Raw genomic sequence first — 13,953 nt, 5'->3', positions numbered from 1 at the left:
TGTGCTCCGCAACGGGAGAGGCCACAACAGTGAGAGGCCCGCATACCGCAAAAAAAAAAAAAAAAAAAAAAAAAAAAAAAAAAAAAAAATAAATGATATAATGCCATCTGCAGCTACATGGATGGACCTCGAGATTATCATACTAACTGAAGCAAGGACAAATATCATATGCTATCACTTATATGTGGAATCTAAAAACATGACACACATGAACTTATTTACAAAACAGAAATAGGCTCACAAACACAGAAGACAAACTTATGGTTACTAAAGGAGACATAATGGGGGAGGGGGATAAATTAGGAGTTTGGCTTAACATATACATACTACTATATATAAAACAGGTTAACAACAGAACCTATTGGATAGCAGATGGAACGATACTCAGCATCTTTTAAAAAAAATGTATTTATTTGTCTGTCTGTCTATGCCAGGTCTCAGTTGCGGCAGTCAGGATCTTCGTTGCAGCACGTGGGATCTTTAGATGTGTCAGGCGGGATCTTTTAGTTGTGGCATGCAAACTCTTAGTTGCAGCATGTGGGACCTAGTTCCCTAACCAGGGATTGAACCCAGGCCTCCTGCATTGGGTGCGTGGAGTCTTACCCACTGCACCACCAGGGAAGTCCCAATATAATCAATATCTTGTTAATAAGCTATAATGGAAAAGAATCTGAAAAAGAATACATACATATGTACATGTATATATACACAACTGAATCTCTTTGTTGTATACCTGAAACTAACCCAACGTTGTAAATTAACTTTACTTCAATAAAAAAATTAAATATTGACTTCATTATTTTTTTAAAAAAAGGTTAACGGGAGAAAAAGATGTTATGTGAAAAAGCCATCATCCTCAACAGGTTTCAATACATATCTAAATTTATCAGATCAAGAGAAATTTGTATACTCATTTAAAAATTTTGAAGGTAAACATCAAAATGAATGGAGTGCCTACTTTTTGATATGTCTTTGGCACTACTTGACATTTCACCCATGAATTTTTATTGATTTGATAAAAATAAAATCAAGGTTTTAAAAATATTTGAATATAGCAAAAACAGTTGTTAATCTGAGTATTAGGCACATGGATATGTATTATTACCATTCCCTGTACCTATCAGTATAATGTCATAAAAGGAGAAAATGTGCAACCTTTGGTAAACTAGTAAAAATGGAGGCTAACTCTATAGGAAAAAAAAATATGAAAAAAGTTTTACTGTATAAAAGGACTTGATGCCCAATGTCATTAGGTATATATAAACTACCACTTTAGTAATCAATTAAATTCCAACGTATTTATATAAATAAACCTCAGTTATTTAAAAAATAGAAATCCCTGGAACTTCCCTGGTGGCGCAGTGGTTAAGAATCCGCCTGCGAATGCAGGGGACATGGGTTCGAGCCCAGGTCCAGGAAGACCCCACATGCCGCAGAGCAACTAAGCCCATGTGCCACAACTACTGAGCCTGAGCTCTACAGGAGTTCATGAGCCACAGCTACTGAGGCCACATGCCACAACTACTGAAGCCTGCACACCTATAGCCCATGCTCCTCAACAAGAGAAGCCACCACAATGAGAAGCCCGCATACCACACAAAGAGTAGCCCCCACTCGCCGCAACTAGAGAAAGCCCGTACACAGCAACAAAGACCCAATGCAGCAAAAATTAATTAATTAATTAATTAAAAATAGAAATCCCTAATATGTTGAACTAGGTACATAAAGAGAATGTAAAAAATTCAATTTTCAAATTTTTATTGATCACTCACACCCTAATGTCAAACACTGTCAGGAATATTAGGAGTTGCCCACTGTGGTGGTTTTAAAACATGACCACAATTCTCTGACACTCCTCCTATGGAGCAGAGTACATGCCCACTCCCTTGAACCTGGGCAGACCTCTTGAGACTGCTTCAATGAACAAAATGCAACAGAAGTGAACCTGTATGACTTCCAAGGCTCCAAGAGAAGAGCCCATGCCACTTTGCCTATTTATCTTGGGATACTTGCTCTGGGAGCCTTCATGTAGTAAGTCCAGCTACACAATGGCCCACAGAGGAAGAGAAACATCCTAGGAGCCTTATCCACTGACGGCCCCCACTTTAGCATTTCAGATGGCACCAGACTAAGGGCATAGCTGAGCCAGCATACCAACTCTGGAATGCCTATTTGGGCTTCTTGCTGCATGAGAAAAAGAAACCCCCTTTGTGTGTGAATTTTCTTTATCTGTAAATGGGCACATTTGTTACTGATACAGGGATTTAAAAGTAACAAAGCCTTTGTCTATGTTAACAGGAAAAATTATTAAGACTAGTTTATAAGCAATACTGATCAAGGAATCAGTAATCTCTCTAAAATAGAGTATAATACACAACAGTGAAAAACAATAAATGACCCCAGGGTTTCATATGTTAAAATATTCAACAATAGGCTGATTAGAATTTACAAAGTACCTACTTTGTCTTTAGCACTATGCCATGTGCTCTAAAAAATATCAAAGAGTAAGAAAATATAAGATCAAAGTACTGGCTAGGATTAGACAATCTCTCCCTTAACAGTAACATCTCTTGGTTTAGCTCCTTCAATTACTTACACCATACTACACATCACTTTAATCAATTCTCTCTCCTAAGAATATGACTAAATCAGTGAAGAAAATAGGAGTGCTGAATTTAGAATGGTGTGCATAAAAAGAACTTGAGGGTACGAATTACTATGTCAAATGACAGAAACATGGGGTGTTCACTGATCAACAAAAACTTGACAGCAATTTTTGCAACTAATGAGATGGAATAAACATTTCGTTATAAACAGTATGATCAACAACAAAAAAATGCTTTTTGCAGAGCAGCGATAATGTGCCAGGCACCTAACCTAAGCACCTGACACACATAAACACATTTATTCTTCATAATAATCCCAACAGATACATACCATAACAGTCCCATTGTTTAGATGAGAAAAACCAAGGCTTAAGAAGATACAAAATGCACCAATGTTTATACAGCTAATAAAAGAACAGAACAGAGCTGATGAGCCAAGTTGGAATTTAAAAAGTAACCTCTCAGGTGACTTATACTTCAGTCAGTCACCACTACTGCAAGTTAATCTTACTGAGGAATATTTAACAGTTAAATCAATATTATCTTTACAAGAGAGGAACTAAAATCAAAGAGAAAAGAGAAACTTTAAAATCTTAATCCCTGTGGCTCTTCTACAAAGGAATTCCAAACACTACAGTTAATAAATATAATAAATTCTAAATCACATAGCAACCATGTGTAAGATTAATAGTAATTTTCGTAGCAGAATTCTCAAGATTCATTTATCAAAGAACCTTAACTTAACATGTTATGACAGGTTTTTTCCAATATTCAAATGTACTTCTGGAATGGAGAAAAACATAAATCTTAAGGAAAATACTACTTACCTATTTTATATTGTAGCCTATAAGATTTTTACCTTTGTTTTTAGGGTGGACAAAAATCATGCAAAGTCTAAACTTCTAGTATCGGCTGTGTGCCACAAAAATAAGAATTAATTTCTATTAAATATTCATTTCATTTCCATACATTTCATTCCAGTGAAGTTCTTTCAAATAAATACACAAAAAACTGAGCTTACCCTTTTCCCTATAAATATCCTAAATCTCATTAAATCTAATACTCAGCTAGTCATCTCACTTTCACATCTTCTTTCAAAAACAAATGATAAATCCTTTGTTTACTATAATCCTATAAGTATTTACAATTAACTTGTTGTATTTATTGGACATCTATAACACTGCAAGAGACCACAGGGGAAAAAAAATTAATATGATCCCTACCTTTCAAAAACCTAAACCTGTTTCTTTCACAAGTGTATGTGTTTAAAATACTGGAATCACAACGCTTTAGGAATAGGAATTACATGAGAGCATTTCTCATTTTTACAACTGTTTTAAATTTATTGTACTAAAGTGTAGAACTGCACTGCCTACCTGCATCAGCTCTGGACCGCTGGCCAGGTGTCTTCCCGAATGGGGTCTTCATTCATCTGTATTTAAGTGAGCAGCAGAGCTGCTGGACTAGGGTGAAAATTCAGTATGCTCCAATTTGAAACTTTTCACAGAATTTCAATGTTCTTGTTAATCCATCATCCCAAGCGCCTTTTTAAAATAAGTTCAGCAAAAATACGTGAAATCCTAAGTACTCTGTAAGACAGTGAAATAATAGTTCATTACTAGAGCATCACAAAAGCAAACTACTCCGAGTAAGCCATCAAACATGACAAATTTTAAACGTAACATCAGCTAAAATACAGTTTGCTGGGAAGCAATTAACTTTACTTCCTCAGACCTCGGTGCCAAGGACAACACAGAGAAGCAGGAGAAAAGGAGGTACTAGACCCCTCAACAAGGAAAAGTGCAGTTCCTCATGGGTCAACTGAACATAATACAGCATCTGGCTTCCCCCATTGTATCCCAACCCATTTTGCTGGCAGAAGTCAGAAAAGGGTAGACACTGGCATGTCAGAAAAGATTTAGACTGGCAGGGCCCATATTCTTGATGGGACACAAAAAGACCCAGCAAGGCACTGGAGCGGGCAACAGAGGTATGGCAGGTGCATGGTGGAACAACAGCTGGAGGGTGAGGCAGCACTGGAAGCTACTTCAAGTCTGAGCCACAGCTAGAGATATGGTCAGTGAACCAGCAGCCTTGGGCAAAAGAAGGGATTACAGCCAGTAAGACTTCACAGTTCCTTTTCTGCTCCCAAGTTTCGGGAAACCAGAGTGGAAGATCCAATAACTCCGGAGGAGCCTCAAAGAAATTGCCATACCCATGCAAAAAAGTGAAGTCAGTTTATCATTTAATTGAAATTTGGGTCCAGTTTACAGTCCACACAGTAAAACATGTATGGAAACGTATTCTCATAAAACACAAAAATATCCACCACAAATTTCACTGAACCACATGACTATGTTCAGTTCTCGTTATTAGTCATCATGTTTACATCGTACAGCCATGCATTCACAGGTTTAAGAATTGAAGGGAATGCATTTTCTAGAGACTAAAATTCAACAAAATAGTTAAAATAATTAAAAAGCCTAAATAACAAGGGAGAGAGGAATCATTTCAACTGGTAAAAATTTTTAACTATATAAAACTTCAAGGGAAATTTAAAAACAAATGGCTTTTATAATTCATTTAATGAATATTCAGAATGCCTGTTTGAAGCTTAGGTAGGAGGGGAGAGACAGTACACAAAAAATAAATAAGGAAAAGAGACAGTATTTCAAGTGGCAATAAGTTATACAGGCATCCGTCAGAGATATTGAGGGTTCAGTTCCAGGCCACCACAATAAAGCAAATATTGCAATAAAGTGAGTCACACTATTTTTTGGTTTGCAATGCATATAAAAGTTATGTTCATATTATACTGTACTCTATTAAGTTTGCAGTAGCATTATACCTGAAGAAAACTATGTACATACCTTGATTTAGAAATACTTTATTGCTAAACATGCTAACTAACCATCATCTGCCAATGCCAGGTTGCCACAAACCTTCAATAAAACAAGGTATGCCTGTACAGAAAAAACATGGAAGCAGCACCTTTTCTGAAGGTGACTTTTCCCATGCAAGGTTCATGTGCTCTTCCTAGGAGCTACAACCAGCCTGCCTCCCCACCCACTGAGCTAAGGAAATGAAGTCTAGGCTGTCATGACAACAAAGTCTAGGCTGTCATGACAACAAAGATGTACACTGGTCTTTCCCAAGGCCACCCAACAGACATGTAAGCCTCGCATCACTCTACCTCTTTCAGCACCAGAAATATCAGCTTCCTCATTCAATTCTTCCCACTCTGATGTATCTTTCCTTATTGGAACCCTACAGCCCTCTTCCCCCATCTGCCCAAACCTCTCTGCTGCCTTATGAAAGGCAGTCTGTCTGTAGCAAAAGTCAATTTAGGGTCCCCTCCATCCAGCAGCTCTCTCCAAAGTGGTTGTTTGTGTTCCCCAAACAACCTTACTTACACAATCTCTCCTACCCCAACACCCCAATGTGGAGGCACGTGCCATAAGCACTAGTAATAACAGGCCCCCCTTTTCGTTGCAGTCATCTACCTATTAATCCTCTAGTCATCTGAACACACTCTTGAAGATCTTGTTTTCCATCACATTCTTGGCCACATATGATCCTGTGAACAATATGCCCCCTTGGTTCTCTGATATCCTCACTTCAAACTACCTACCCAACTCCAGGCAACTCTCTCCACGGCCACAACCTCAACATTCTCATCACCAATGACTACAATACCTCTGAAATCTTTGTTTCAAGCACCTCACACTCAAAACCACCTCTGATCATTCCACTTTTCCTACACCAGCAGTCCCACTCCAACAACTCTTTTTTTTTTTTTTTTTTTGCGGTACGCGGGCCTCTCCCTGTTGTGGCCTCTCCCGTTGCGGAGCACAGGCTCCGGACGCGCAGGCTCAGCGGCCATGGCTCACGGGCCCAGCCGCTCCGCGGCATGTGGGATCTTCCCAGACCGGGGCACGAACCCGCGTCCCCTGCATCCGCAGGCGGATTCTCAACCACTGCGCCACCAGGGAAGCCCTCCAACAACTCTTTGATGCAACCACTACCTCCAAATTACAGTTTGACCTTTATCTTCCTTGGAGACTAACTTCCCTCATTACTCAGCTTAGATTCCACAGATGGTCAACCACTATAGTGACTCCCTTGCTTTTCTCTTCCAGTCACTTTCTGGCAAAACCCTAACCCAACTCCTTACCTACTGCACCCACAATTTCAGCCATTAAGTGGGGCTGACAAACTTCAAATTTATAATCTCGTATCTCAAGTGGGCATTTGACAATACCAAGCCCATCCTCAGCAGATAAGGTTCCTTTCTGCTAGTTAGACAGAAGCAAACAAAAGAGAACTACTCATCTTCCCACCACCAAATTCACCAGCTGGTTGGTAGCCTATGCTACTATAATAACAGATAAACTGTGTTTAAATTCAACCCTTTCATATGTTTTATCAATCCCATCTCTATCTTCTCTATCAATTTCTGTTCTCATCAGTATACAATAAATAATGCAGTATTTCCCAATTTTAAAAACATCCCATGACTCTGCTCCTTTTCTCTGACACTCTTTACAAAGCTATATTCTTCAAAGAAGAATATTTTAATCTACACAAGTATCAATGTTTCTTAACTTAATAAATCAACTTGGTTCTGTAACATGAAAATTTTAGCTTACTGATGGTCTAAAGAGTATGCACCCTTCTCACTAGCAGATTTAAGCTTATCTTGGTATGATTTTCTACTGCTTACTACTTCATTAAAATTTTCAGGTTGAACTTGTTATAATACTTTTAAAAAGTATAAGACACAGATTGAAAAAGAGTTGCACAAGGGAAGGATACAGGAGCTTTATGAATAATATAAGAAAACCAAATTCCAGATAAAAGTCCTTCCCCATTTTTGACTTGCAATTACTATTCCAACTGCTTGATCTTATCTTCAATCCTGAGACAGCACAATCTCATTTCTAAGATAGCAGGAATCATAATTTTTTTCAAATATTACACAAAATGTTGTCAAATGGAGCTTAAATTGAAGCCAATAAAAAAGATAGTTCTGTATTCAGGACTAAACCCAGCAGACTGCTAACACCATTCGGTGAAAGGCTGTTAAAGAATAATGTTGCACAGTACCAAAGAATCACCCCAAATTACCTGTTGATTATAAATGCTTCTTGACAATGGAGGGATCAAACAATTCAACACCACTGATTGTGAGCCAACCACACTTTAGAGGCTTCCAGATGTGATGTGATGCAAAGTACATCACATCATTATAAAACATTCTTGCCAAAAATGCTTTGTCTAAATCTACTTGAGCCTCTAGAACTAATTCCCAGTTTTTAAGAAATACAGGTGATACAAGAGAATGTGAGAAGTTTCTACAAGACAAATGGAATATACTCTTTAAAAGGTCAGTGTCGTAAGAAAAAAAAGGTAGACATACTGCTCTAGATTAAAAGAGACTAAAAGCAGACAGCAAGCAAACCCTGAATGAATGGTTTGGAGGGGAAAAAGCTATAGAAGACATTGAAGTCTGGGGAAATTTAAATAGGGTCTATATAATAGATGACACATTATGGAATTATCATTAACCTTTAAAAGCACAATAATGACACTGTAGTTATACATGAGAATATATTTATTCTTAGGAAATACATGCTGAAATTTCTACACATAGGCTGAATTAATGTCTGCAAGTGAATTTCAAATAGTTCACAGAAAGAGATACATACACAAACAATAAAGTAAAAATGAAAAAATATTAATTTTTGAATCTATACAAAGAACATACTAATGTTATTCTCTGAACTTTTATTTCAATTTAAAATTTTTCATAAAGAAAGTTGGGGAGGGCTTCCCTGGTGGCGCAGTGGTTGACAGCCCGCCTGCCGATGCAGGGGATACGGGTTCGTGCCCCGTCCGGGAAGATCCCACATGCCTCGGAGCGGCTGGGCCCGTGAGCCATGGCCACTGGGCCTGCGCGTCCGGATCCTGTGCTCCGCAACGGGAGAGGCCACAGCAGTGAGAGGCCCGCATAGCAGAAAAAAAAAAAAAAAGAAAAAAAAAAAGAAAGTTGGGGAAAAGAAGATCCTGGATTTATTTCCCTTTGCTATAACGCCATCTGTATTAAACATAATTAACTATCCAAGCATGCAATTTTGTTAAACAATCTTTAAAACATGTCATGAATTTAGTTTTGAAACTCAAAATATTTCTGTAACCATCTCAAAGGGGATCACAAGATTCTCACAATTTCACAAACAAGTGTCCCCAAGCATGTGCTGTGTGTCACACACTGCTACACATGCATCAACTCAGACTCTACACAACCACCATAAGGCACACACTATACCTGTTCCATTTTGGAAATTAAAACCCTACGGCACTGGGACTTCCCTGGTGGCGCAATGGTTAAGAATTTGCCTGCCAATGAAGGGGACACGGGTTTGAGCCCTGGTCTGGGAAGATCCCACATGTCGTGGAGCAACTAAGCCCATGAGCCACAATTAATGAGACTGTGCTCTAGAGCCCGCGAGCCACAACTACTGAGCCCACGCACCACAACTGCTGAAGCCCGCACACCTAGAGCCTGTGCTCCGTAACAAAAGAAGCTACCACAACGATAAGCCCGCGCACCACAACAAAGAGTAGCCCCGGCTCACCGCAACTAGAGAGAGATCATGTGCAGCAATGAAGACCCAACGCAGCCAAATATAAATAAATTTATATATTTTTTAAAAACCCCTACAGCACCTTTGTTATACAGCAAAAACTAACACAGCACTGTGAAGCAATTATACTACAATAAAGATGTTAAAAAAATAAATAATAAAAAATAAAAACCTATGGCACCGAAATTAAAACGCACATGGGCATACAGATTATAGGTAGCATAGCTGAGATAAATTTCTTATTTTAAAAATAAACACAGGAACTTCCCTGGTGGTCCAGTGGTTAAAACTCTGTGCCTCCACTGCAGAGGGCATGGGTTCAATGCCTGGTAGGGGAACTAAGATCCCACACGCATGCCGCAACTAAGACCTGGAACAGCCAAAATAAATAAATAATATTTTTTAAAAGTTACATATCAAAATATTTGCTGCCAGCTGCTATCACCAAACAGTGCTATTTATAAAAAGAAAATAAATTTCTAAAACTGCTTAAGCAAAAGTGCCATGTTCCAAAGAAGTCTCAACACTAGTGGAAAAGTACAAACGGCTAAACGCACCAAGTGTTAAGCTGAAGTTTGGGCTGCCAACAAGTGTCTTAAAGTTGTCATCACAAAGGGTTCAAAGTGTGGGGAGGAATGTATGCTATCACAAATATTTATGTGAAAAATGACATATAGCTAAAATCTGAACAGGACCTGAATATTAAACAAGAAATAATTTTCTTAATTTATTTTTTATTTATTTATTTATTTATTTATTTTTGCGGTATGCGGGCCTCTCACCGCTGCAGCTTCTCCTGCTGCGGAGCACAGGCTCCGGACGCACAGGCTCAGCGGCCATGGCCCACGGGCCCAGCCGCTCCGCGGCACGTGGGATCCTCCCAGACCAGGGCACGAACCCACGTCCCCTGCATCGGCAGGCAGGCTCTCAACCACTGCGCCACCAGGGAAGCCCTTAATTTCTTAATTATGATATTGTAGTTACCAAGAAAAAATCCTCATTTTTAAAAGTATCATGATGTCTGCAATTTACTGCAACTTTCAAATGGCTTAACAACAAAAAATGTGAATGTAACAAAATGTCAGCAAATGTATCTCAATGGAAAACATACAGGTATAACTCAGCTATAGGTTTAACTTTTCAGTGTATAGCAAGTTTCGTTTAAAAAGTTTGGGGAAAACAACAGCAGAGAGAGAAGAACAGCAAAATTTGGAATTGGTGGCAACAACACAGATTTACTGTAGGTACTCAAAAGTCTGTAGTTTATTTCCTAAGATGTGATTTTTAAAAATAGATTAAGAAAACGTGGTAAGGCTTCACTGGTGGCACAATGGTTAAGAATCTTCCTGCCAATGCAGGGGACACGGGTTCAAGCCCTTGTCTGGGAAGATCCCACATGCCGTGGAGCAACTAAGCCCATGTGCCACAACTACTAAGCCTGCACTCTGGAACCCGTGGGCCACAACTACTGAAGCCCGCACGCCTAGACCCTGTGCTCTACAACAAGAGAAGCCAGTGCAACAAGAAGCCCAAGTACTGCAACCAAAAGTAGCCCCCATTAGCCACAACTAGAGAAAGCCCACACACAGCAACGAAGACCTAATGCAACCAAAAATAAATAAATAAAATAATTTTTTTTAAAAGAAAAAAAGGTGGCAAAACATTTGTAATTCCTGAATCTGGATGGTGAGTATACAGACGTTCGACTGCGTTTCAACTTTTCTATATGCTTGAAAATGTTCACAATAAAATGTTGAGAGAAAAAGGGTCAGTAGTTTTAGATTCTATAAATTTGGGAAGAAAAAACATTGTATTACAACTCAGAACCTTCCTAAGTACCCAAAAGAATTTACCAGAAAGTCCAGTCACAAATGTTTCAATGGATGGCATGTAAAAACAGTGCTCTAGAGGTCTCCAGCATGGGTTGTCCCTTTGGCTAAAACCTCAAGATTAAAATGAAGGGCTGTTTGAACACAGCATTGTTAATTACCCAGTGTTTGGCTATAGTACATACCAAGTGTATATCTGAAGGCCTTCACAGGGCCCCAAATTCTCATATCAATATAAACAAAATTATTAAACAGCTTAAATCACGAGACATCTAACCACCAAGTTCTAATATAGGAGCTCTTAAGGATGGACAAAAGTCACAAGAATCATGAATCTGGATGAGGGAAAAATCTATCTTCATTTTCCTAACTTTCACCTGAATTATATAACAAGCACTTCCTTCCATCATGAGCGTATGAAACCACATTATTTTACCAGTATCCCTGACTTTCTCTATAGAAATCACACATCTTTCCACCCCACTGCATTTATTACAGATCTCAAAACAGCTTTTAAGCTCATCAGTTACTTCGTGTTTGTTTGTTTGTTTGTTTGTTTGTTTTTGGCTGCATTGGGTCTTTGTGGCTGTGTGCAGGCTTTTCTCTGGTTGCGGCAAATGGGGGCTACCCTACCTTGAGGTGCGCAGGCTTCTCATTGCGGTGGCTTCTTATTGTGGAGCACAGGCTCTAGGCACGTGGGCTTCAACAGTCGTGGCTCGTGGGCTCTAGAGCGCAGGCTCAGTAGTTGTGGCGCACGAGCTTAGTTGCTCCACGGTATGTGGGATCTTCCCAGACCAGATTTTGAACCCGTGTCCCCTGCACTGGCAGGTGGATTCTTAACCACTGCGCCACCAGGGAAGCCCTCATCAACTACTTCTAAATTAAGTTATGAGGCCTGCCACAGAACAAGACATGACTGGAGTGGATCAGCCATCAGGGCATTAGTCATCAAATTGTGACAACAGAATTGGTGACTGTTGTAAAACAACGAGTTTGGCTGGACTTGGCCCCCACCCCCACCCCCGTTCCTGGGAAGTACCTTCTAAATCGTTGGAATGTCCTAAATGACAGGAGTGTTTGTGATTTATGGTGGGCCCCTAGATAGTTTGTGCTAACAAGATGACTCAGAATGGCGCTGGCCACACCAAAAAGACCAACCATGGGATTAGAGGATTGGAGCTTTGAATCCCCTGATAGCAGCCCAACGTTCACGGAGGGAAGCTAAGACTGAGCTCAACCTCATGGCCAATGATTCAATCAGCCATGCTCACATAACGAAACCCCAATAAACACTCTGGACACAGAAGCCGGAGAGAGCTTCCCTGATCAACAATACTCTAACTCCATGCACCATTACATATCCATGTGCAGGTCAGTGATACTCCTGACTCCACGGAAGAAAACTAGAAGATTCACATTCAAACCCTTCCAGACCTTGTCTTGTGTGCTTCTTCTTTTGGATGGTCATGGATTTGGATCCTCTTCTGCTATAATGAAACTGTATCATAAGTATAGCACTTTCCTGAGTTCTGTGAGTTGTTCTAGTTAATTATCAAACATGAGAAGGTCATGAGGACCCCTGAATTCGTAGCCAGGTGGTCAGAAATGTGGGTGGCCTGTGGACCACCAAGTTGATTGCTGGTGTCTGTAGTGAGGTCAGTTTTACGGAGGACAGTGCTTCGGCCTATAAAGTCTGACCTCACTCTGGGTAGCTAGTGTGTCAGGATTACACTGCTATGACACACGGATCTACTATGCTCTCTTGTATTCCCTATCATCAATTATTTGTTGATCAATATGTGAAAGGAGATAAAAGACCACCTCAATTTACTTTTTGATAAACATCAAGAGATATCACTTTAGTACCTTAAAATATGAAATTGTTTCTGTATGTCTTATCTGTCACTTAACATATTAACAAAAAAAGCCATATTACTAAATTAACATTGTTTTCATATTTTAATAACTATTTAAATATAACATTTCTTCTTTGCTCCCTTGTATTTTTTTTTTTTTTTTTTTTTTTTTGCCGTATGCGGGCCTCTCACTGTTGTGGCCTCTCCCATTGTGGAGCACAGGCTCCGGACGCGCAGGCTCACCGGTCATGGCTCATGGGCCTAGCTGCTCCGCAGCATGTGGGATCTTCCCGGACCAGGGCACAAAACCACGTCCCCTGCATTGGCAGGCGGACTCTCAACCACTGCGCCACCAGGGAAGTCCTGCTCCCTTGTATTTTATTTACTGTATTCAGAAACACTCTGAGAAGGTATCCATAGGTTTCACCAGATTGAGAAACATCCATGGCACAACAACCCCTGCCAAAAAGCAACCCTGAATCTTTGATGTGTCTTTAAAGGCCACCTGCAGGAATCAATGTAAAGAATGGACAATCCTGGTAGTGATGGAATGGTAATTTAGACCACTCTCCTGAAAGCTAGAATATCAAAATAAAATCTAAAAGAACACCCTTAACAAAAACTATTGGGAAGCAGGGTTTCTTATAGAAAAAGTTAATTCCAGGTGAGTGGGAGGAAATATATGAAGAGCCTGGAACATCTTGCCATACCAGAAGTCAGGAAGCTATCAGGTCAGGAAGGTTACTGGAATGGTGTCACAGAGACAAAGGGGGATCTTTTACACTACTTTCTTGACTACTGTACAGTTCACGTGAACCTCCCTATCTGTGGGTTCCACGTCAACAGATTCAACCTATCTCGGGGAAAAAAAATTCCATAAAGTTCCTGAAAGCACTGGCAACTATTTACATAGCTTTTACATTGCATTTACAACCATTTATGCAATATTTATGTTGTATTAGATATTATAAATAATTTAGAAATGACAAAGTATATGGGAGGATGTGCATAGGTT

At 39.6% G+C, this 13,953-nt stretch overlaps 1 protein-coding gene across 1 annotated transcript in view; it reads right to left on the bottom strand.

Annotated features, from left to right (window-relative positions):
• Nucleotides 1–13,953, bottom strand: part of SPIN1 (spindlin 1) — a 67,023-nt gene that overhangs the window by 38,859 nt on the left and 14,211 nt on the right. Inside the window, 1 exon segment of the mRNA XM_067041053.1 lies at nucleotides 3,983–4,195. Within this exon segment, the coding sequence (XP_066897154.1) occupies nucleotides 3,983–4,034 (52 nt within the window). The 5' untranslated portion in view covers nucleotides 4,035–4,195.

Source organism: Kogia breviceps, chromosome 8 (genome assembly GCF_026419965.1).
Source record: "Kogia breviceps isolate mKogBre1 chromosome 8, mKogBre1 haplotype 1, whole genome shotgun sequence".
Lineage (NCBI taxonomy): Eukaryota > Metazoa > Chordata > Mammalia > Artiodactyla > Physeteridae > Kogia > Kogia breviceps.
Note: the sequence above shows the minus strand (reverse complement) of the source record. Positions and strands in the feature narration are given on the sequence as shown.